Source organism: Cinclus cinclus, chromosome 2 (assembly GCF_963662255.1).
Source record: "Cinclus cinclus chromosome 2, bCinCin1.1, whole genome shotgun sequence".
Taxonomy (NCBI): Eukaryota; Metazoa; Chordata; class Aves; order Passeriformes; family Cinclidae; genus Cinclus; species Cinclus cinclus.
Window position 1 is genome coordinate 47,849,265 of NC_085047.1, and position 26,077 is coordinate 47,875,341.

General features: G+C 40.9%; 1 protein-coding gene across 4 annotated transcripts in view; it reads right to left on the bottom strand.

Annotated features, from left to right (window-relative positions):
* Positions 1-2,785: 2,785 nt before the first annotated feature.
* SPATA13 (spermatogenesis associated 13) overlaps positions 2,786-26,077 on the bottom strand; it is a 41,251-nt gene continuing 17,959 nt past the window's right edge. The window contains exons 3-12 of one of the 4 annotated variants that reach the window (XM_062514670.1): positions 25,492-25,636; positions 16,718-16,854; positions 15,965-16,144; positions 14,709-14,894; positions 12,450-12,629; positions 11,572-11,804; positions 9,047-9,176; positions 8,118-8,490; positions 4,200-4,278; positions 2,786-2,960 (exon numbers count right to left, since the gene is read on the bottom strand). In XM_062514670.1, coding sequence (XP_062370654.1) covers positions 2,786-2,960; positions 4,200-4,278; positions 8,118-8,490; positions 9,047-9,176; positions 11,572-11,804; positions 12,450-12,629; positions 14,709-14,894; positions 15,965-16,144; positions 16,718-16,854; positions 25,492-25,636 — 1,818 coding nt within the window. Of the gene's footprint in view, positions 2,961-4,199; positions 4,279-8,117; positions 8,491-9,046; positions 9,177-11,571; positions 11,805-12,449; positions 12,630-14,708; positions 14,895-15,964; positions 16,145-16,717; positions 16,855-19,204; positions 19,608-25,491; positions 25,637-26,077 lie in introns of those variants that run through there. The other 3 variants (XM_062514673.1, XM_062514671.1, XM_062514672.1) reach the window with 3 other exon arrangements.

Genomic DNA, 26,077 nt, shown 5'->3' on the forward strand with positions numbered 1-26,077 from the left:
AATGGTGTGTTTTCATTTCACTATAATTTGTTTAAAAGACTATGGCATAGTATAAATTTGGCCTGTCTTACTATATTCGATCTTAAATCTGTTGCAAGGTCATGTTGCAAGGAAATACAGAGAGAGCGTCATAAAACAACCATATCTATATGAAGGGTACTGTATGTCAAACTGTCCTGAGTAATCTGCACCATGAAATATTTTCTTTTTAGCTCTTTGAAATTAATTCTTGAGAAAAAACCTGCTGCATTCAAAACCACATGCAAACATTTCTGTTCATTTTTAGGGTTAAGGCACCAGCACTAATACACCAGCACTAATACATACTAATACAGTGCCTTCATGGGCACTGACATGTCAGAAGAAAGATCCCCAAACCTTTTTTTCCAGCACCCCACAGAACTGAGTGCTGGAAGGAAGCAGGTTTCAGCAAAGAAACATATGTAAGTATGCATCTCATAATATCTTCAGGTCCAGCTCGCGAAATTTCTGGGTGAGCACTGCAATCCAACTTCAGCGTTTTTTTGCATTAGAACAAGTATTTCAAAATGTGATTATGAAAAACATCATCTTCACTCACACCGTACGTGCATTTTGTTGGTTTATGAGCCTGAATGTGGCAAGCACCCACAAAAGTGGGTATGTAAGAAACAAAAAAGGCTTACTCATTTGAGGGGAAGGGCGTGCATCCATTCCTGCATTTGGAAGTCTGCTCCTTGTTTAAATTGAGCATTTAGAATTATCTATTTTTAAAAATTTGAACAGCCATGGCTGGCTTAAACATCAAGAGAAATACACAAGCAGCTTTTTTCACTGACTTACCCATGCATTTTCTTTCAGCTGGATCATTACAAATGTCAGTGTGCACTTCCAGCTCTTAACTAGTTCAGGTCATCTCCCATTGCTATGGGAAAGCACAAGCAATGAAGTTCACTATACAGGGCACAATTTGGCTGAGCATACCAGACTTTGCTTTACTGCTGAGCTATATACACAAGGCATTTGAAATGCACAGTTGTCAAAAGATTAATTTAAAATCAAAACCACAAACCTGGGCTTTGCAGAAGTGACCTCAAAGTTATGAAATCACAAAACCTAGTTACTAGTGGGTTCCACAACACTGATGATAAATAAAAACAGGGAGGTAACAATAGTAATAGGAACAAATGCATCCTTAAAATAAGGCTTTTTTACATTGTTGTTAAAATGCCTGGCGTTTAGCTCCTTGGGTTTTTTTCATATATTACAGATCCATGACAAAGCTGATTGTGCCTATTGTCAAAGAATACCCTTGGATCTACCCTAATCATCAGGTAATGCCCCTAATCAGCAGCACAGTATAAAGTATTGTAAAGACATTCATAGCAAATCAGTTCTGAAACATACTGAGTCTTTATTTCCTTCCATATTACCAGCAGTCTTGTCATCCTTGATGAGAGCAGACAAGCAGAAATTATCAGTGCTACAAACACCTGGATCCTCTTTTTTCCGGGTGGCTTTTTTTTTTTATTCTCCCAGATCAGCTTCATGCTATAGACTAACTGAAGCAATGCAAATCATGGATTGCATATGCTGGCCAGAGCTGACCTTAATCAAGTCAGGTTCTTCCCCTTCCAGTGGGGTCTGGTGACACCAAGACAAAAATCCATCTCTGGTCCACACAATTTCTTTGTCCCTTCCAGTGAGGATTTCTCTTTCTTTTTTAAGAAGTTATTGGTCAAAACCCATTGTCAGCTGACTGTGCACAAGAAGCATGGATCCAGACCACTTCATTATATTTACATTACTATTTATTCATTTTCTAAGTCCAGCTATATGAATAAAAAGCATGAGACATATGTAACACAGCCAGAAGTCACCATGTACTGTCTCAACTCTGATTTTGTACATTCACATTATCTCTGTGAGAAAATAAAAATGTAATTTTTACACAGAGAAATAAGCATATTGGAAATACAAAGAGGAGTCTCCCCGGTGAAGAAATGCAGGAAAAAGCGATACAAAAGCTCTACACTGAAGAGCATACATCCATGCAATATATCGCTCTAAATGAAATGAATCGATCAGAGATGCCCTGGGCTCCTCTTGTTTCTCCTTGTGTGCAATAAATGCACATATCTTTACAGTCCATTTCATACTCAGTTCATGTTTCTATAGGACAGAATAAAATTTCCCTGTTCCAATCTGGAATATGGTAAGGCCTTGCGGGACGTTCTCCTGCCATTTGGCAATGTAATAGAAAAAAGACAGGAAGGACTAGGGTCCACTAAATTCTGCAATAGCTAGTTAATCACATGGGATACCTGCATCTGATTTTAATGGGTGGTCTGTGCTCAGTGCTCCAGAAGGAAGGAGAAAATTCTCCTAAGACTCCTTGCTGATACATCCCTAAGGAAAAATTCCTTCCTATACAAAATTTGGCCGTCAATATAAGGTTAAAAAAAAATGAAATGTTACAATGACCTGCATGATTCCATCACTACTTCAATATAATTAAGAAACAGAGGTCAAATACTGCTGTTCCTGACTAACAGCAAGTTGTCTTTGTCAGAAGAGAGACTGCTCTTCATCAGCAATGCTGACACTTGGCAACATGGACTTCAGAGCAGCCCTGACAAACTTCTTTCTTATCCAAGACAAAGGCTGCATTCCTGGCTCACAGGAACCCAAGGTTCTGCCTCCGAAACGGGAGATTCGCTGAGCTCAAGTAAGCTTGACTGTGTCTCCAAGTCCTCCCCTGGAGTGAGTCTCCCTCTGTGGTGATGTCCTTTCAGGTCCTTGGCCCTCACTTTTTAAAGGGAGTGAGTTTGTTGAAGGTATGCCAGAAGAGGGATGGCTTCCGCTTGGGCTCTGCCAGGGCAAAGACCTGCTGCTGCGGGACACTGGTAGGCACGGTGATGTGTCGCTGGTGAAGGGGATGCAGGGTTTGGTGTGGAGGAGGCATGGGACACCCATTATAGCTCACACCTGCAGAAGATCAGTTGGAGAAAGCACCTGGGTCAGACAGGGATATTTAAGAGCCAGGAGACATGATGAATTTTGCTATGATCTTGAGTGGCAGAACTACTAAGGGTCACTTTTTCTGATGTTTGACTTTTTAATTGCTGCACTGATTTGGCTTAAGAAGACAGCAGTACCAGTAAAAACAATATCACTGAATTACCCAAAACAAGCAGCAGTTTAACACAGCTGGACTATATTGTGTGCACAAGTAAATACTAGTATTTCAAAGGACTGACTCCAAACAGCAGATACTAATAATTCAGTCCACTCTCAGAGTAAGACTGGGTAAAATACTGCTACCAACAAAAATGTTGCTTCTTCCATTTGAAATATATTTTTCTGGGTTAATGTTCTTAAGACTTGGAGCTTTGTACATTCAGAACAGAATCTCCTAATCACAAATTTAACCCACTCCTCTGAAAACCCAGACAGGTTCTAGGGGTATCTGTTGATTGATAAAGAGAAAATGCTTTAAGAATATTAATCCCAGGGAACAGAAGACAACCTAACATCAACTCCTTCACTCCTAAACTCAGACTTAAATCTTGTTCCTCTTTTCTCTCAGCACACTAAAGATTTACCTGAATTTGACTTTAAGATGGAAAAGGACAAAATCTGTTGTGATTTGTTTCTGTTGTGATTATTTTCTGAGAGAGGAAATGAATGAAAAAGCCATTTCCTGATAAACAAGTTTCTGGTCCATCCTTCCTTCTAGAGGGATGCCAGAAGAAGCCATTTTGACTGTTATTGTAAAAACAATAACAATGTAATAACAATGTGGCTAGCAAAAAGAATTTCAGGACATTTTAAAGAAGGCACAGAATTGGTAAAGAAGAAGAAGCTCTTTGAGTAAAAGCAAAGGAAGGAATTGTAACACTAATTTATAATTTAACCCGTGCATCCAATTGCTCACAACATTAAAAATAAACAACTCGCCTTACCTTTTGAGTTTCTTCCCTAATATACAGAATACTGACTTGTCTGTTTCAAGAAGCTCAAAGAGCTAATTTAGTAAACAGTTTACAGAGATATTGGAATTCAATATTAAAATACAGGTTAATGGCAATTATTCGGCCCCATGTCAACCACAAAAAATGTTTTTAAAAGACTGAAGAACTCAGCTACAGCCAGACTGTGCTATTTCCTAACAAAAAGATCAACAGAACACCGTACGAAGGTAACACAACTCTGAACACCCACCTTTAATTCTTCCTTGCCTTGACTTACGGGCATTCTGCATGGCTTGTTTCTTCTGGTTTTCTGAGATTTCCATACCTACGTCAAAGTATAAATTAGGGCACTAGTACAAAATTACTGTATATAATACTTGATTACATTAAATGAAAACAAATAAGTAAACTGTATCTTAAACAATTTTTAGTAAATCTTAGTAGCAATACACCTGAAGATTTTAGAAGTATGTTTTATATTGTCATATGAACTTAAAGAGGGTTTTCCACTGGGAGAATGATAGATAAGTCCCGATAACAAGATGAAAAAAAAAAAATTAAAAAAAATAAAGTGTAAATTAACATTTCTGAAATCTATATGTCACCAAGTAATAGATCACAAATGCAGAATCCTCTTGTTTTTCACTCAATTTGAGCTAACCTGGGTAACAAACGGGAGTCACTGCTATTGCAGTAGTACAAATTTTGGTATCTTTCCCTTCACTCAGAGTAGACTATCACAAAGTCTGGCAGGTGCTGAAGAAGGCTCTGATGGGGTTTTGGCTGTGTCATTCTAGGGCTGGATCCCTCACTTGGGTTTCTCATACACCTGTTGACATACTTGTATAACTTACATGAAGCACACGGGTAACCCTATGCTATTTACTATCATGTGACAGGTGTATGGCTGAGCTGTGGAGAGTACAGACATGACAGACATCTGCTAGAAGGTGGCACCACAGACTGGTGTTGTCTGGAGACCAGGTAGAAGCACTGCAGTTTCCTCTCCCTGTGCACAACACAGCTGAGATACACGGAAATGTCACATTTGCACAAGGTGACAACAGGGCACACATGCTGTTTCATTTCACACTACACATAAGGCTGCACTCATTTCACAGATATGCACAGAAAGAGCACAGAAGTTGTGGTTCAAAGCCAGAATGAAGTGTCTGCTTCGGTTCCATTTTGCATCTTCACTATCTCACTTCTCTATACTTTTAAAACTCCCTTTGTTTTTTATCCTGAACTTATGAAGAAGTTATTACAAATCAGCCTATTAACTTAAAACAATAACTTTTGGGTAGCAGAAGTTTATTTTATTCTGCAGGGTTGTGGGTTGTTTTTTTTTCCTTTATAGAAACAAGGAAACAGATTTTAAAAAATGAAAGCAATTTCATCAAGAAATTGCTTAGGGTTACTTTCTTAGGGTTACTATTAGTGGTTTGGAGAAGGATTTTCTGGCTGTGGCCTTTTCTCTCATATATTCATAAAAGCTAAGAAAAGCTAGATATGGTTTGGGAGACAATGACTCACACCAAAGTGTCTTTGAAAATAGAAGTAAAATGCAATTTGCAGTTCTGAATTGAAAGAGTATTATTTGTTCTCTGAGTGGTCAGATTAGAGGCTTTGTGCATAGTTCAGCTAGATATCTTACAAAATCAACAAGATAAATTTAAACCTGAGGTTGAGAATAGTGGTGTTTTTCCATTGGTTCATTGGTTTTGGCTAAAGGAAATGTTCAATTATGCAAAAAAAAAAAATTGTAGAAAAGAAAGAGTCTTCTGGTTAATGGAGAAAACATCCATGCCATTGTGACTCACAAGACCAGATGTACATTAGTTATTGCAACTCAACTATTGCAACTCAACTATCTTTCCTCTGGTTCATAATACCTGTCTTAAAACAGGAACATCAGAATAGTGAGTTGCAACACTTGAAAAGCAACTTTACAGAAGGTTGTATGTTACATGGGCAGACAAGATTGCATGTGCCTATGTGCCATTATCAAGCATACAGTTTCTCTTTTAACTGGGTTGTTGTTTTTTTTCACTATATTGCACTGTACCTGAAGAGCACCAAGCATAATGGACCCTCCTTGTGAAATTCTTGCACTCAGCAACCATGGGAATTTGTGACCTAGCCCCAAAATAAGTGTCAGTGCTACTATGACAGATCTCACTGCCAGTGCCACCACTGTTGAATGGTTAGTCTTTTGAATATCATATGTTGATTTTCATAAGTTCCAAGCAGAATAAATAGTTTAGCAGCTGTAGCTGCTACACTTTTGCAGTTTCCTCATGCTTGGGGATTTCCGCAGCAGTGTCACTTAGGAGGAATGGTAACACGGAGACAGACCTGTGGCTGCCTAGGACAGAGCCTCAGGAGCTTCCTGACAGACAGCATTTAATTTGCTCAACATACTCTCACAGTGCTCCATAAGGTAACCACCCAGGAGATGGTGCAGAGCTCAGTAATGCTTCTTCTTAGAAAGGATGGGAATGGAAGTGTTCACTTGTTCACTTTTTATCTTCTTTTATCTCAGTCCTGCTCACGAAAGTGCAGGAGCTAGTGTTTTACTCAGTAGCATCCTTCTTCCTGTCACTGTATTTTGGTTCTCATTGCATACTGGAGTGGAGTCGTTCTGTAACTCTGTCGTAAGAGGGACTGTGTGGACAATAATGATCCAATCCTCAGCATTGTTCTATTACCCTCTGATCACCTTTACCCTTTTGCAATATCCACTATTTTAGAATTCTGTTTAGGTGAATTAGAGAAGGCAGCTACCTCCCATCCCTATGAGCACAAGGTTACAGCGCAAGCTCCACACAGAGCAAGGCATGACAGCTGCCAGCATTGTGCCCATCAATACTGACTGTAATGCCACACTGTGACATTCAGCACTGGAGAAGAGTCAGGTATGCAAAGTCTGAGGGAGGTTTAGCTGTGGCTCCTTCCTTGTTTACTCTAGACTCGAGATGACTGGGATTAATTGCAACAGTTGGTGCAATGCAGAAGGCTTAAAACTGATTTTAAACTGAGAATGAGTTGGCAAACTTTTAAGTATTTTCTTCTGCTTATGGACTATCTAAAATACATATGGAAGAGGCCTTGTTTTCATCATGCTTACAACAGTATCAAACGAGAAAAAGCCATAAGATCAAAAGGGTTACATTTGTAATGTTAAGGGTTATTCCTGTCTTCCTGTTATTCTGATCAAATGTTTTACACGAACATGGAATATATTATTTGGCATCTTGTTTAAGTTTTAGTAATTTCTGAATTGTATCATCCACTTCACTGCACTTCCTGTGTTAACCTGATGTCAATCCAAAGCCTTAGCCTCAAGAGTGTTATTGAAAAGAAGTTCTCATGCAGCCAACATACACAGATGCGCTAACATAACTTTTTAGAAATACTAAAAAGAGTTTTCTTTTTTTTAAATTATTGTCGCTGCTTTCTTTGTATATGTTTTGCCAATGGAATTTTGCTGGAGCTTTTGTCACTGATCTTAAAGGAAGCATGAAACAATGCAAAACCAAAAATGCAATCCTAACTATATGTTTACACATAAGACATACTGACCTTAGAGTGTCCCACAGGCTGCAGGTCTAAAACGGGTCCTAGGATTTACTACCTTTTTTCCTGCTCATTCAAGGTTTGGCTTCATTTCTCTGTGCCAGTGCCAGAGCACTCACTGCCTCAGTGGTGCTATTGCTGGGTCTGTAGTTAATGACACCATACAACAGCGTGGGCCTCCTGGACACAGGAGGTACCACTATATGAGACAGACAGTATAAATCTAGAATTACTGCTGCTCGGCTTTGTAAAAAAAGTGTCTTTATGAACAGATATTTTTGACCAAGCCTTCATACAGAAGTGCTAGGATTTTAGATGGATTTTTACTATTGAATGGTCTTTGTGAATTTTATCTTGTCATATCTCATCTCTCATTCTGCTCCATAATGCACCAGAATCATATGGGTGACACTACCTGCTGTGGACCTTTGGCCCACAGTGACAGGGCAAACAGACATGAACCTGAATAGGCTTCACTTAAAACAGTTATATGTCATGTCAGGTAAGAAAGGGACCCCAGCTCAAGAACAAAGAACTGCAAAACCAAGTTTGTTTTAACCACTGTTCAGAAATTGTTCCACTCACCCATTTCCTTGTCTTCTCGAACTCTTCTCCTTTCACTTTCACATGCCTCCATCCATCTCTTTTTATCCTCCTGTTTTTTTGCACAGAACAAATGAATCTCTTCTGTTGTTCTGTTTATTATCTTAAAAGCATTCTTGACATTGATATTAAAATCTTTGTCTCTACCATCTTCGGTGTCCACAATTTCCATCTCATCCATGTCAATACGATCCTTGTAATACAAGATGTCCCTTCTCAGCAAGTCTTTCTTACAGAAGACAAGCTGATGGTCAAAAAGGAAGAAAGTCCTCTGCTGGCTTTTGCCTTGTTTTGATATTTTGGTCAGTTCTCCTGAGTGGATCAGTTCCGAGCTTCTGGCTAGCACGTCTGGTCCCTAGGAAGATAGATACAGACATAGATATATGTAGTAAGTAAATAATATTTTAGGATCTCACTGTGTGTCTAACCAGTCTCACTATGCAATCAAGTCATAAGTTCACTCATTTTTCTTTTATTTTTATTAGATTTGAAATGTCACACAACATAAATAATATCATAGATGTAAATTCAGTCAATGTGGTTCTGCCCTAATTTATTTCTGCATAAACAGAGGGAAACATTTAAGTCAGTGAAACAGATTCCCATTCCAACAGAACTACCAAAATTCCAAACGAGATTCAATAGGCCTAGCATTTTTAAAAGCTCCATTTTGTCATCTCATCTCAAAGGCAAGTGTCCATGTTAATACATACTGCTCTTCCTAAACTATAAACAAAGTTAATCAGTAACAGAAACATTCCAAATGAAGCAACTGGACTTTTAACTGAGCAATGACCACTTGAAAAGTAGACACCATAAACCACCACCTACGCAGAAAGACATTCCCTGCAGGGGACATCAAGTATTGTACACAGTACCTTTGCCCAGGAAAGGCACAGGCTGACACTCACCTCCCAGTCTACGATAGAGACTTGCCAGCGTGCAATCTTGTCTATGCTTTCTAGTCTCCGTTTTCGCTCGTTGATCAGGCATGCCACGTTCTTCATGGCCTCATATGCAGCTTTTATGTTGCTATAATCACTGGGAAATGCAAGCACATTTCAAGGATCACTTATACAATGGACATGATGCAATCACAAACCATGGAAATGATGCAACCAAAGTGCTTACAGTATTAGCCCACATTACCCACTTAACCCTCTACTAAGGTACTTAAGAAAAACCAGATTCCCACTATTCCAAACCCCATACAGTAGCCTGCACAATTCAGAGCTGCTGTACTACTGGGCTTGCCCAGGAGCAAATTGTTAGACTGGTGGAAGGAGGCTGAAGAGATAGATAATGAACTGCAATACTGTCTCTACTGGAAACAATCGTAGAACACCCACTGACCTCAGTGATAGTTGTATTTCACCAAAGGACTGTGTTTTTAAGCAAGATTTTAGTGGGATATTTTTGGGAAGGGCATTCTTTTAATCATGTTTAACAACTGTGTTTTCTCCTTCTTGTTACCAATGACTGAGTCAATGAACACAACTGAGGAATGCTAGGTGGACAGGAAAAAAACCCAAAAGCGACCCCACACAGGGTGAGAGAGGAACACAAGAACAGGAGCACCAGAGAGAGGAATTAAAGGAGACATTATGAAGAAAGCATCCCATTTCCATGGGACAAATGTGTTAGAGCCATGATGGCCACCTTCCTCTTCCTGCTTCGGGACTAATGCAATCAACTCAGGCCAACCCTCCTGTCCTTCTTCCAATGCTCTGCTCCCCTCCTTCTTTCCTGAGCTCCCAACATGCTAAGCTTGCAGGCAGGCTTTGTTTTTTCTCTGAATAGCATCCATCACTCCTTCACCTTCATCAAATGGAGTCTCTCAGAAGAGAGAAGGGAAGAGACATATTTCTTGCCTAAGGAGTCCCAGCAGGGCAGCTGTTTTATCTCTTATATCAGAAAGCCTCTTGCAGAAAAGGGAGCCAGAGGCAGAAAACAGCATGAACCAGAAATAAATCCTGCTAAGGGGTTAGGACACTGCTGTCCTTTTTATCTGCTTCTGTCTCAGTTCCAATTTTCATTGGTGGCTGCTGATGGATGTGCTTTCTTTCCTAATGTGCATTTTCTCCTCTCTTTATTTAAATCTGTGGTAACTCTTTTCTGCCACACTGAATACAGAAAGTGAGACTAACAATAACAGGATCCTACTATGGTCAGAGAGATGTCCCACAGGGTGACCACATGATATCCATACTGCTACACTTGCCCTTCCTTATCTCAGTTCCTTTTTTCTCTGTTGGAATTTATTCCACACTTGCTACACAACTTGTAGCCTTCAGGCTGTGCATATGCAGGCTGTGCAAATTAGAACTTCATTTTTTTTTACAAAACCAAAATGCTACCAAAACCCCCAGCTGGCTGAAGCTTTCCCAAGGCTCCATGTGGGTATAGGTCTGCCTGTTTGTGAGCATCTCTGCACAGTGGGAGCCTCTCTGTGCTTGAAGGCATTTCTGGATCCTGTGTCACACAAGAGGAAAACAGGCACTATGGGTGGAAGTTGGAAAGACCTCGATGTCACTTTATCTGCAGGTTTAATAGCTCACAGAATAATCTTTCTAAAATTAGTAGCAGTGAAAGAGAAACTCTTGTTAGCAATTGTTATTGCAGCAATTCCCAGGTAGTCACAGAACTGAATAGAGGCATTTCACATCTAAAAGTCAGTACTTCACACACCTCGTATTTTGCCCCTGGCAAAAATCCAGTGGTGTCCAAGGGGAGTTTTCTCAAGGTTAAAGTACTGATTTTCGCCAAGGAAGCATTGCCTCAGGCTTCATTTGGACTTTGAGCAGAGGGGTCACAATGGAATATTTTCTTACAATTATGCAAGATATAAAGACAGACACTTATAGATAAAAATCTTAATTTAGTCAAAGATTTAATCAGCGCAGGGGTATACCAGAAATGTTAATAATCTGCAACTTCAATTTTTATTTATGCCAACTGGAAATCTAGTATCTGGACTTTACTGCAAACTAAGGTAATATTAATTACTAAGTTTTTAAAACAAATTACCTCAGGTTGTGGGTTTTTTCTAAGGCACTCTTTACTTTTTCTTACATCCACAACTTTTATGAGCCTTCCCTTCTCCTTTGGATTTCCCTCTCCTTAATTTCTTTGACACATTGGCCCTTTTTTCACTCTGAATTGCACATCCCTCCCTGTATCCTATTTAAATACCATCTTCTTTTCCTTCTCCTTCTTTCACTTATTCGTCATTGTGTCTTGCATCCTCTCAGTCCCCTGTGCTGCATTTTCAGATACTGTTTTTGTGACTGACTGTGATGGTTCCAAGATGCCCTGTTTATTGTGGTCCATGGCAGTTTTGTTCCTGATCTCAAAAGCTTTAGTGTTCTGTCACCCAGAAAACTTCATTAATTAGGTGTTACTGCTGTGAAATAATTTGTTATTTTAGTTCTCTCACCTGTGCTCCTGAGTGGTGTATTTGAGCAATTCTGCAAGCTGCAGAGGATATTTGCAGATTTTCTGAACAGGTGTGAGAAGAAAACCATCAATAGCAATGTCAATCATCTGCTGCAGCAAGCGACAGGCCTCAAAGAAGTGGCGGTATTTGCCCTGCTTCATCAGTTTGGAGAGTTCAATGCAGGCACTGGGATGATTGTTACAATACTCCGAATAAATAGCAAAGCCTTCTTGCTAATAATAATAATAAAAAAAAAGTTACAGCTTTACTAAAGTATTTGTCTATAAAGGAGAAAAGCTATTTTTGTGACATCTATTATATGTAATTAGATTTAATAATCCATTTTCTATATTGCTTCCAGGCTGATCAGCCTTGAAACTATGCAGAAATCTACTTTGTAGCTGTCATCAAAACTATGGACCCTTCTTTGTCAGAACACAGAAATAAAGGTCTCTTCTTGAGTTAGGATAATCAAACCCACTTTAAGAAGTATTTTTCTTTGGGGAAGACAGCTATAGGCTTAGCTTGTCTCTATCAAGAACTCACAGCCTATTTCCCCACTACCTACCTTCCTTAATGTCTTTAAGAAGTTTTTGCATGCTGAATATGAGACCACTGCAAGTAATCCAGCTCATCTGTGATCATTACAGTTTTGACAAGGAAACTTAAAACTGTTTACAAAATTACATGGTTGCTAAAGATGAGGAGAAATCTAAAACAAATATTTAATTAATTGCAAGTTACTTTACATCCTAAAATGCTGCCAGTTTTGTATGTAAGAAGCACTTGTTAGTAAAATCCCCTCCTAATACTGTAACTTGGCTTTTTATTATCATATTTTGTTAATTTCATAAATAAAACCAACTTTTTCAACCTACATGTTGAAGAAAACATGACCCTATTTCACTTAGATGAGGTTCCTCTTTGTTGTACTGTTTCTCAAGATCCTTCAGAAACTTCCTTTGGAACTTGTAAATATCTTCAATATTTCCAAAAATGGTGCTTAACTGAGCGGTGGTGAACATTCCCGTATGTTTGCGACACTGCCGAATGTAACCCTGAAATGAAATAAAAAATACTCCTTAGGCTGAGGATGTGAGGCAGGCCTACCCTGAAAAAAATCATTTGAGCTGGCAAAACCCCTGAGGTCTCCAGGCAAGGGAGTGGTTTCCCAGCCCCCCACACACACACAGAAGCACAAGTTCAGATTTGCATCTGAGATGTTCACGTGTGGATTCTTGGGGTCCAGCCCCTGTCTCGGGGTACCCCAAACGAAGCAGGGAACCTCCCAAGCGCAAAGTCCACTCGCATCTCCCTGTCAGGAATACACTGCATGGACTGAACCTCCAGGAACAGCTGCTGTGCCCACAGTGTCACAGCAGTTGTGGCACCAAGGCTCAGGGAGTGCAGAGGTTAACTGATGTGATAGGGGCTATCTGCCAGGCTCCTCCATTTGGCTGCTGTCAGGCAGGCCTCCTGCAGACAGCTTTGGGAGCAGACAGCTGAAACAGCCTCGCAGTTACTCTGATGAGGTTTACCAGGAAGCAACACTGACTGTTGCTGGCACTGTTAGGAATATTCCTGTCTCCTCCACAGCCATCTGCTCTGAGAGCTGTGCAGTGGCTATGCTGCAAGCCAGCATTTCCTACTGCACCAACAAAGAAAGCTAATTCCTGTGCAGCTCCTGTCATGTGGACTGCAGACACTTCTTGAATGTAAAACATGTTTTATGACTATACTCTAGCTTCATGATCCTGGCTACAACCAGCCTGAGTGATTCATTCTAGGGCTGAGTTTGCAAATTTGGGTTACTATCTGTGTAGCTTTTCTGGATTAGTCTTACTTGAGTGTATTTTCAGCCTTTTGTCCTACTTGCACCACCCTACAGATTCACTCTGAGGACAGCAGACTATTTCTACCCCACATGTTGAGTATGGCTCATTGCTTCTCTTCTTGGAAAATGTCTGCTTGCTTTCTTGTACTAAACTCAGAGGCCTGCCAGATATTAAAAAACAGGTATAGGATATATGTATTAGAGAAAATGAATTAATTAATATAAGCCTAATTCTTAACAGATCAGTAAAATATGAGAGTCATGTCCTAGAAGTCAGCTAACTGTGGCAGCAGCATAGCAGAGTGTACAAATTCTTCCCTGATCTTTCATGCACACAAACAATCTTACTAGCTTAAGTAAACAATTAATATAAATGACAAAATTTACACTTAATGTTTTAAAATTAGCCAGTTAGCAACCAATTTTTGTCCTTCCTCTCCCTTTTTTCTCTCTTCAAGACACAGAAAAAAGGCCTGATCTAAAAATAAAGAAATCAAAAATATCAAAACCTAGTGCTGCCTTGTCTACTTTGCTGTGAATGAAATAATTTAATGGTAAGTGGTGGACTAAAGGATGACAACATGACAAATACAAGGACAGACATAGCAAACTAATGCTAACAAAGCATATTTTTGTAGGTTGCTTAGCACCATTCCAGATGTAAACCACAAAGACGAGTCAAATACAGGTCAAATGCATCACAACTCACATCACAAGAGGCAAACTTCAGTGAAAAGTATTAAGAAGCTCCTTGCCCAAGTGTGAGCCTTCAACAAATATTGAGAAAAAAAAGGAGAAAAGCATCCCCATTTTATGGTTCAAAAAAGCAAGGTAGATCTAAAACACACTTAGATTTCTTCAGAACTCCTAAGCATCTAGTAAAAATCTCCTCACTTGAGAAAAGAGGGAAAGAAACCAATTAGCAAATATTCTTTCTAAGTTACTTCCAAGAAGTTTTGTCACTGAACCGTAAATTATTTTACTACAGTTAATCAAAGTTTTCTATACAGTGGTAAAAAGTTCTATGTAAACTGGACTTCCTTCTCTGATTTATTATGGAAATATCAGTCAGAGAGGCACTTTTTTTGCTGTCAAAATTGGAAGTATTTTTAAAAGAAAGGAAGCAATGGCTCATGGCAGTCATCAGAGAGGAAAGCCATAAGAGGAAATGAAGAATCTGACTGACAGCATCAGAAGAGCAATTAGGAGTATTTTGATACAAGAAACCACAGTGGTTCTCAACTTATATGGAATGATTTGTCCTCATTAGGTCAGCAGAACGTCCTCAGGTTAAAGCATGTACCTCACAGATGTCCTTGAGATGCTTGATATAGACTCGTTCTGTTTTCATAATTTCCTGTATAACGTTGGTTCTCATCTGATCCCTGTTTTCAGCTATTTTCTGGCGATGCTTGCTGATATCTGAATCTTGTTCTTCGTCCTGGATATTACTACAATTTTCTGGCACTTCTTCCTGATTAACTCGCAGCTGCAGCCGGAACAAACAAAGCAATTAGAGTGAAGCAGAAAGTTTTACAAAATGTGGTAAAACTGTTAAAATGTCTTATACCTAAGAGAAGAGTGGATACAGAGTTGTTTTCATTCTTATCTTAGAGAGGGGGCTTCACACAGGATTTATCTCACTGTATTCATTATATATTCAAATGTTGAGATTTCTGTCTGGTTAAATACATGACTTTCTACTCACAGTGTTTGAGACCATGTTGAACTGTCCATGTACTTTTCAGGGTTAAGCTTATTTCTAACTCTTACTAATAGCTAATGTGTTTGGCCAAGTTAGCATAGGGGTAAAAATTACTAAAGTAGACACTCAAGCACTTTTAAATAGTTTCCCTGTGCCATCAGTATGATGTAGATAGAAGCACCTCCCTTTTTGACTTCTGTTGGATTGCCTATGTTGTCTAGAGATCTAGGAAGGGGAAAGGGAGGAAGTACCTGCTGCACTTCGTGTATGTAGTACTTCATGCAGTGTGGCCCCAGTTTCACTACAGGTTCTCAAAAGGTAGTTCAAATTATTTTCTAAAATAATACTTCCCAATTTTTACCATCTGAGAGTTATACTGTCATTAATCTGGGTGAGTTCTGACTGTGGAGCTCAGACTGTGAACCAGATTTCTACGCAATGTAATTGATAATAAATTAAGCCCTATTTTACCAAGAAATCTCTGCATAGCTGAGATTTCTCTCTGGGAGAGAATAGCTCTCCCCAGCCCTTACAAGAACGGTTGTGGCCTCTCTGTATACACTCATGACTTTCTGGTTGACCTTTCTGCTCTTGTCATCTCTGTTTGAGAAACTCCTTTGGTTACAAAGGGACCAAACGAAGAAGACAGAGTAAAAGTTGTCAGAGGAGGTAAGGGATCTTAGGGTGTGAATCTCTACTGCTTTTTCCCTTGTGAACTCCTCAGGGGTTACATCACTGATGTTCATCTATAAACGTGCTGAGGATCAGGTATGAAATGTAATGCCATGACAACTGTTGCACTCTGCTAGGAATCTTGCAATGGTGCAAAAGCAAGAAGCAAAACAGTTACTCACCCTGACAAAGCTGGCTGGAAACCAGGCTTCCTTATCCTCATTTCTTCCCCACCACCAGTCTTTGTTAGAAGCTTCTAGAACTCTAATGACATCTCCAGCTTTGAAGCCCAGCTCTTGATCATCCATAGTGACATGGTCCCACAGAGCCTCTGCATAGACGATGGTGCCATCGCTTATCAGCTATGATAGGAAGAAAATGAGATTGTAAAGGATGGAAGATAAACTATGAAGTGTTTATAAACTACAAAGAGATCAACATAGTTCACTAGAATGCCCACTATTACTTCTGTTACAGGATAAAACTAAAATTTCAGATTTTCAGAAACCTATGCATATTCTCATTAGTGAAAACAATTAGAACACTGCTCCAGAGCGGTTACATAGGGTAGCAGTTACAGTCTGTGATGATTCAAAACCCAGAGGGAAAATTAAACCCACTCAAACTGTCCCCTTCCCCCCACTCCCTTCCTATAGTAGAGGAAACACTAAGAGAGGTTATAGAAAGAATCACAATTTACTGAAAAACTGAAATAACCACAACAATGCTAGTGAAAGAGTGCACAAAAGAAAGTTTTACTCACAAAAAGGTATTTAGCACTGAGCAAACAAGCATGCCTCCCTAAAAAACTAGCTACTGCCGTTGACTTTTTTATAACTATGAAATATCCTGTGGAAAACGTCCTTCTGCATCCCCCATCCCTATTCTGCCTTCCCTGTCCCATCATTCCAGCAAGGCAAAGCCCCGGACATTACCTCATTAATTGCTAGCTGTTCCCCTCCAGGCTGCAGGTACCTGGGAGCAGCTTGGCAGAGCTCCTCGTAGCTGTAATCTTCCTCACTACCATTGTCATCCACTAAGGCTGAAGATTCAGTCGCACCATCTGCAGCTACTAAAACAAAAGTGCAACAGCTGTTTGCTTCATCATTTTTATGATTCAAAGAAAGACAACAATGCAAGAGGAATTGCTGAGAAACTGCCTTTGTTGTCATGAATAAAACAATAACAGCAGAAGTGGAGGACAGCAGAGATCTCAGGAAAACCACTTTTCCGTCATTAAATACATTTTACTCTTATTTAGAATTTTCTCATTTAGCAGCTGATGAAACCAAGAAACTTTCGTATGCAAAAAAACCCAGAACTACAACAATTCCTTACTTATTTTTTACCAGAGGGAACAGTAAATGAGCTGTATCAGAAGGAAGGCCCCGTTGCCATATTCCAGACAGCAGACGAGAGAGCCCCAGCAGTCAGTGGAGACACTGTCACTGCCAGGCCAGGTGGCCTCCCACCATCACATCCCCTGCAGGGACATAAGGACCCGAAGGTTCCGTGAGAGTGGTGGGCAGCCTGCGTGCAGTCCCAGTTCTGTGCTGGCTGCTGCACCTCTCCCATGTACTGGGGAGGCTCTGGCAGCAGCAAGGCTCAAGGGGACAGGGAGTCCAGACTGGGCATAGTGGAATGGCCTTACAAAAAACCTGTTCTACTTACCCCAAATGACAGCAATTTCTTGGTTTGACAATTGTTTATTTTCTGACCAAAGAGGCAGCTTAGTAGGGAAAGAGAGGTCAGGACTAAAATGGGCTTTGTCTTATTACACAGCCACATAAGCCAGGAGAAACACTGTTTCTGTATAAAACTGTAAAACCCACTTGGGATGCACCACTAGATGACAGGTCCTTTTGGTGATCACCTCCGCACTGGCAGAGGAAGAGGACTGGGGGCTGACCTCAGGAACAAGTCTGACTGACTGACTGCCACCCACACTGATCAGTGCTGGACCCTGTCCAAGTGGGTTTGCCTTTGAAAGCTGCCTGCAATGTTCAAACCACCCGGGATCAAGAAGCATTCATGACCAGTGGCCCCATGCTTGAGTGCACTCTCTGGTTGCTAATTTATTCCTGAAGATTTATTCTTATGGCAAGTCCAAGCTGTGAACTAGAGTCTGAAGATCATACAATGCTCAAAAACACATTAAAAAGTCAAATTCAGAACAGGGTGCTAGCACTGAACTTCTTTGCTAAATCTTAGTGTGTCCCAGATAAGTTGCCAGTCAACAGAGCAGCTCTTACTCCTGAGTGCCTGGGAAGGGACATTTAAGCAGAATTATTGAACCTGCCAATTCCAACAAGCAGCAAGGCTGAACAGCAGGATCCTGACACTGCCTCTTCTCTACTCTGCTTCAGATCTGGTACTGCCTGTCTGCTGAGCTTTGGGCTCTGGATGGGTGAGAGTCACAAAGAGACAACTCCTGGCTTTACTCCATGCACCTACTATCACCAGGCACTCTGCTGCCATCTGCTATTTACCTTATAGAGAGAAATACTGCAACCCCTCGTCAGGGCACACATACCATCACCAGCATCTTTGCTCATCTGAGCATTAATCTGCCAGAGAGATCGAAGCAGATCACCACAAAGATTCACTAAAAACTTGCAAGATTTTTCTTTCCATTAAAAATGGAAAAAGATGGCATAGTCTTGACACAACAGAACACAGCTATTTAACCATTCTGTTCTACTCCCTAGCATTTTAAATATATATTCTCTTTAACAGTATGATCTGCCTAAGCAGTTAGGATGAAGAATCCCTATTTTAAAAAAAAAATCAAGATTTTTTTTTTCTACAAACTCATTAATCTTAGCACTGATAAACTTTTAAAATATATATTGTGAAACTTACTGAAAATGCTTTATTTAAAAAATCTGCAAATAAATATTTAATTAAATCAATTTTAATCTTATAAAGCAACATCCAAAAAATTAATCCCAGTGATCCTTTGCACAGTTCCACTGTACTACCCGTACTGCATGTGGGGTTGTTCCAGTAATAATGGCACATCAAAATAACCTAATTCATTTGACTCCAGGCAAAAAATAACTAGTTTTGGGACAGAAAGCTGTTTGTTACTCTGTACCAGCACAACAAGCTTACATTGATTTGGTAGGGTAGAATCAAGTGAAATCTTGCATTCTGCATCTTTTCCTCTATTGCATACAGACAAAAATACCAGAGAGAGGGGTGTGCTTTCCCGGTTGCACCAACGGGATGCAAAAAACTTAAAAGACAGACGGAGATCTCCTAGCAGCTTTTCACCAGTAGTGCAGGTTCCCGTGGATGACACAGAGTGTCATCAGAGTCAGGCCCCCTGGCTGCCACTGTTTACCAGTTCAATCCAAAAACACTGCCAAAAAAAAAAAAAAAAAAACAACCAAGAGCGAGCACGTTCTACTCACACGTACCCATCTGAAGGCTCTCCAGACTCCAAAAATGTGCCATTGCCCCCCTGGCTACCATGCTGCCGTCAGACCTCTAACAGGTGACGATGCTCGGTCCTGCAGGGCTGGTGCAGGATCCCAAGGGGCTCGGAAGGTGCCCACAGCTCGGAGGAAGAGGCTGTCAGCTGCCTTCAGCTCCAAGCCCGGCTGGGAAGTGCCAGCAGCGCTCTCAGCCGCTCAGCAGAGCTCCCGGCTCTCTGACATCATGGGGTGCCCTTAGGGAGGAAGTTCCAGAAAAGAAACAAAAACCTGGCTGCCCGACCCTGGCCGCCCAGACCGCTCCCCGCAGAGCCTCAACGTCGAGAACACAGCGAGCCGCGGAGCGCATTTGTTTTTCATTAGAGCAGCTAAATGCAATTTCAATCGACATTCAAATGACTGCAATCCACAGGGAGAGACGATTTAGATGGGAGTTGGGAGTTCCTTGTATTACAACACTGTTCCGAGTATCGGTCTGTCTTTGTCATACTATACCAGTTAAAATTCCCATAGAAGTAAACCACTGAGGTATTTTTTGCACAATTTCTCTTGCTTCACAGGCAAACGCTGTATCATGTTTTAGGACACAAGCAGCACAAGTGTTAAGGCTGCAGCAGACTGCTCCCAGGAAAACAGGGGAGGAGGAGGGAGACATTTTCTCACTGAAACAACAAACTTACTTCAGCTGCTCTATGAAATGGGAAATGAAGCAGGGAAGCACTCAAACCATTCGTCTTTCTCTGGGTCTGACCCAAGCAGAGCACGACCTCATTCATTCCCCATGGGCTAGCATTGACCATTGCATCTTTATCCTTCGGCAGTGAAGCTGGATCAGTCCATGCGCTGGAGGCAAAGGCAGCAGCTGCTCCCATCAGGAGAGTGCACAGCCTGCTGTAGCCTATGTCTGTACACCGTGCTACACCTACAGTTCAGAAAGCCCCAAAAACTTACTGGCTTCTTCTTTACCTGAAAACTGTTGCTCAGCTGAGCCTGTCCCGTAACTGGGGACTGCCTCCTCCAGGGATGTGTTCACAAAACCCTGGAGGCATTTCTGCACACAGCAACTTCTCAACACCCACTAAAATCACATGGTTTGCCCCAGCACTGCCTCAGACAGAGAAGGAAAGGCCAAACAAACATCGCCCTGCAATATTAATGCCATCTTCCTGCAAAAATCCAATTTGTGCTGCGCTGCAAGGTAGACTGACAGATATTATCTTCTGAATCTCTCAAACTTCCCTATTACTTCTTGCTGCAATGACTCTAGTTGGATAGCACAATAAAAACAAGCTACTACATAAGATCTTTATACACAGCATTTTTCTTGGCATAAACCATTTAAAAAAAAAAGCAAGCTGGCAAACAAGTGACACTGATGACACTGAAGTGCTGATGATCCTGGGAATTGTAAGTGAAAGTTTCATGCTTTTGATCAGACAGAGCAGAAGATCTTTGCCATATCAAACCCCTGCCCATCAGGGAAAACAGTTCAACTGCCAAAAGAAAACCAGATCAAATCCCATACAGCTCTTTTACAAGACCCTTTAAAAACAACCTCTGAAAAACAACCCAAAACTCTTTCAGTCTGATTTTTGCAGAAAAGAACAGGCTGTGTGTTTTTGCCCAATGACTAATCTAATGCCACCATGGGATACTGCTCAGATGGAGGGGGTCTGCTCTCCCTCTCCAGATGGGCACATCTGGCAAACTGAACCACCACAAAAGTACTCATTTGGGGTGAGGTGGTGGCAGCTTCATTTCCTTGTAGATCAGCCAAGGACAGAGGAGGCGCAGGCTGTTCTTTTTAGTGGCAGTCCACAGCGACCTGGTCCAAATGCATGCTGAGCTGGCTTAGCCACTGCTCAGGGCACTCTGAAAAGGCTGTGGGTAGCACTTACGAAAATACTAAAAGCTAGTTTATCCACCTCAAGAAAATTCAGTTCTAGAAGCACTCTGGTATCATAGAGCCCTCCAGACCACAGGTCATCCCCAACCACTTCTCTGACAGCAGCCAGTAGCAGATGCCCAAGGAGAAGTATAAAAATAGATGAGGCATGTGATGGCATTTTTCTGATATACTTTTCTAAATTCCAGTTATCTCTAGATCAGTCAGATCCCCCTGGGGCAGAAATTATGTCTTTGTGTTTAATGAACTGGATTTTTCAAACCACTTTCTGAATTTTTTAAACTGTTGGGATGTGAAATATAACATGTAGTAATTAGTTTTATAGTTTGATTTTACAGACTGTGAAAACTCTATTTTATTTTGAGCTTGCTCTCTGGTGATTTCATTTGGTGCCCTTTAGTTCTTAAATTATTGAAAACAATAACGATTAACTGTTCATTTTTCCTATGCCAAACAAACTTTTATTCTCCTATTGTCCTTTTTGCCATGTTGCAGAGCCCAAGCCACATTAATCACTCCTGCCAGAGACACACACTGAGTGAATTTTCTTGTCCTTCTGCTTTTCTCTGTATCGTCCCCTATAAAAAATGCCTTTTGGGATGGAAAGGAACAGGGAGATGGCCCCCACACACACCAGTGGCACAATTGGGCCTTCTGTTCTGTTCTCTATTCAATTCCTACAAACTCCTGCCCTGTTATTTACTGTTTTGACTGTTGCTATGCACCACACTGACTCTGTAAATGTCTGTTAAGATTGCAATATCTCTTCCTGAATGGCAATATCCAGTTCAAAGTCCATCCTTCTGTAATCACATCAGGCTCTTTTCCTCCTCCACATGCATTACCTTGGCTTTATCAACACCTGATGCCACTGCAGTGCCTCATGTCTCACTTCTACTACCGTGAATAATTCAGCACACCAGTAAGAATTACCATTTCATTTTATACCTCCCTTCCCACACCATTTGTGAAGACACTGAAAATCTGATTCCACTCATGAGCTCTCTCTTTAAGAAAACCAATCACTCTCCTGAGTCATTCCCAAGCTGTGCTCCACACAGGCCAAATTCTAGTCCCACATTAAAATATGCAAAAAAAAAAAAAAAAAAAAGGTTGATTTTTAAGATGCTTATAAAAACTGGTCTGCAGGGACAAACAGGCAACCTGTTTAATATAGTTTAAAACTTGTAGCCCTTCAAGCACAAGAGTAGCAATGTAAGTCTCAAGGGCCATTTCCCTTGTGTTGTCTCATTCTTACTTTGTTTCCTACAGATGATTCGCTGCCTTGTAACATGTTTTTCTAAAAATTTACATCTTCACTTTTATCTGCCACTGTTATAAGAAGAAAGCATGTAATGTATTAGGTTTTAGCAAGTAACTAAAATAAAATACCATTGGTTTCCAATGCTTGGGTTCAGAATTACTTTCTATAATAAAGGGCTTTTGTGCTATCAAATTTCACTGTGCATGAGCAAACAAAAAACTCTCACATGTTCAAAGACAAGGAAGTGCCTTGTGATTTAAAAGAAAAAAGGAAAGAGATCAGAATGTGTGACACTAGTCACTTTAATATTTTCTTCTGGAGCTACTTAACAGATCTTTGCAACTGCTTTCAAACTGTAAAGTCCATGATAATTCCCACTTGCCTTCAGAGTTTTGATTTCAGAAACTTTTCCTGCTCCACTTCTGTGTTTATTGTAAGGTCTCATAAACGCCACATCTAACATAATCAAGGTTGCTTTGGCTTCATTGTCCCGAAAAGTGGCAGAAATCTTGGCTTGTGTACTTGTCATCCTGATGCTTACGTTTAGGAGACCAGTTATACGAAACCTAAATACATGGAGAGATATTGCTCTCAGGCAGTTGTCTAGATAATTAATACTATTTCATGTGGTTTCCCAATGTAAATTGGAAAGTATAACTAAAAATAGAAAAAATAATTCCCACTCTGTGATAATAAAAGAGCCTTTTTTTCCTCCCACAAATCACATTATGGCAGACTTGTTATTCTGTGAGTGGTCCTTCTGGAATCAGGGACTGAGGCACCACATAATCTCAGCAAGAGTCACAGCATTAGACGTCTATTTTACCTCAGTGCCTGATCTGGATCATGAAATATACTAAGAAGCATATAGCAGAAGACAATCCAGACATAGGTTTTAAGGTAGCTCCCGATATTTTACTACAATATAAATTAAAAGCAAAATACAAGTGGGGTATTTATAATTGCCCTGGTTAGAGAGAAGAGGGGGTGGAGCTTTTAGTGCTTTTTATTCCACACCACCCACACCATTGCTGGGGGTGTGGTTTTGGCAGGAGCAGCCAGGCAACGGAAACTGAAGTTTGTCATCTTTCTGGATCTCTCCAGGGAGAAGATATTGGGATCAGACAAATGGACCCATCCCCTCTCCACCACTGTCAGCCCCTTTCCCACCCCTTCAGGTTGCAGTTTTAAGACACGGTGCTGAAGGACAGCGACGACGAGTCTGAGATGCCACTCCAAGGGAACAAAAAGCAAAAGAGGCAGCAGCACAGAGACAAGCCCAGCTGAGCTACACAGAACCCAAGCTCCAGAAGACCCCAGCTGGAGCAGCACCAGTGCTGGAGGCAGCTGTGTGGGACTGAGCCACGCTGGGTGAAGCAGCAGCATCAGTGGCACAGGCAGCTGTGCAGAATCAAACCAGCAAAGCGGAGCGGTCTGAGGCAGCGGTGTGGCACAACATGATGATCAAGGTTCCAAGGGGTTTGCTTGCCCTACTGCTTCATTGTTTTCCAGCTGGGGTGGGGGAGAACATTAAAGCAGCAGAAGCTCTCCTTGACATATTGCCTTTGTGTCCCAAATGCCACGTGGCCCAGACGCAGAACAGTAATTATATTGCCTTTGTGTGGAGACCACAGCAGGCACTGTCTTCAGGAAGTGCTGTGTTTTTTTTCCACACTGGTAAATGCCCTTTTTTAGTGGGCAGGACACCTTCTTTTTGCACACTTTTTGATATTAACACTGCTGTTGTCATTGTGATTTTAGTAAATTGTTATCTTATAATTTCTCCTTATTGTCCCTCCTTTACTGGAAAGGGGCAGGGAGAAAGGGAGTGGCTTATTTCGGGCTTAGTTCCCAAAACCAACTGTCTAAACCAGCACAATAATGTATCTCAGAATCACTTCCTTCTGAGTTGGAAGGGACCCACTAAGATCATCAAGTCCAACCATTAAGTGAATGGCCCACACAGGGGTCAAATCCACAGCCTAGGCATTATCACCACCATGCTCCAACCAACTGAGCTCATCTCAGTGGTCAAGTCCCTCTTATTGCCATAGTTAGAAATTCTCAAGTCTGCTTCTTGAAGAGCACCTCCTGAAAAATATCGTCATGTTCTACTCAAAACAGGACAATTCAGTTTTAACATGTTCTTACGTAAACTAAGCTGTAGTTAAAGCATTTTTGGCAGACTTTGGACATCATTGCAGCTAAAACTGCGCTAAGAACCACAGAAGCCAAGTACCAACTTGTAAACATAACATGTAATTTTAATAAACATTGAAAATGCTATTTGTTAAGTTTTCTACTTCAGTCATGGGAAGCCTTGATCCAGAAGGTTTGGAGTGAAGGTTCCCGACAGTGCTTTGTTCACTATTAACAGTGAAAGATACAAAGTGAGAATTTTGCTTTTATTTCCATCTCTTGCCAGTGTGTGAAGGAACACATAGTGTTAACACAGGTTCTTCTGGTCCCACCTGTGAAGAAATGTTCCACTACTACTAGACTAGTTAATAGATTACTTCTATTAACTCCAAACAGCACTGCATGCTAAGAGAAAAAAAATTACAGTAAAACTACAAAGGACACATCAGCAAGCCTGTTAAAGCACAGTGCTTCCAAAAAGGCAGATTTACCAAGAACCTGTCCCTCATGTACCAGAGTTCTGGTTGGGCTACATTCACCAGCAAGGCACCTAATTATCTAAGGCTTGCCTATCTAAATAAAGCTGAATTCATGGCAAACAGAAAATTAAAAATACATGTGTGGCATGGCTAGGGCTCAGGTATGAACACAAGCATATTAGAACTTACTTCCTTCATAATCTATTGACTTCAGGCACATATATAAATAAGAAAGTGGAGAATACAGGCATGTAAGTAGTACAGAACAATAAACCATAGCAATGTCAAAGAGAAGGTGTGAAAAAAAAAGTTTTGCATGAGAACAGCAGCTACTGGCAAGAATCTCACAAAACAAAGCAACTAAGCTGGGTATGACTTTGTCACTGAGTTGGTCTGCACCCTTTGTCCTCCATACTATATTCTAATTCTTGCTTAGCCTGGGGAGTTGCTTTCTGATCTACAAAGGTAAAAATACTCATCTTACCATTAGATGCTCTCATCTGCCGCCTCCGTCCCACCCGGTCCAAGCCGATGGGGGTACTTTGTGAGAAGGTGAGTGGCCGGAACCTTGCTGAAACAGCCTTGTACGGGGGCACCTTGTGTGCTGGAACGGGTGGCCGTGTCACAGGCTACCAAGGAAACAGGAAAATCCAGTATTAGTAAAGCCACTGGCAAGTCCAACTGAGCAAAGCTCAGCTATGAAGTAAGGTTTCTCCAGACAGTCCAGGTAATTACACGGGCAGTAAAATCCCCTATGTTGAAGTGACATTGCTTAAATACTGCATACCATGTCCACCAGCATCACAGAACAAGCTTTATTACATTACAGTTCTTTGTTACATTAAAAACTCCTTAGCCTTCTGTTGTGGTCAGACATGCTCTGTAATTTTCTGTAATCTTGTAATACTCTTTTCTGAAGACAATCAGAAGGCTGGGGCACCTCTCATATGAAGACTGGGCTGAGAGAGGTGGGGTTGTTCAGCCTGGAGAAGAGAAAGCTCCAGGGAGATCTCACTGTGACCTTTCAGTACCCAAGGGGGCCTACAAGGAAGCTGGAGAGGGATGTTTTA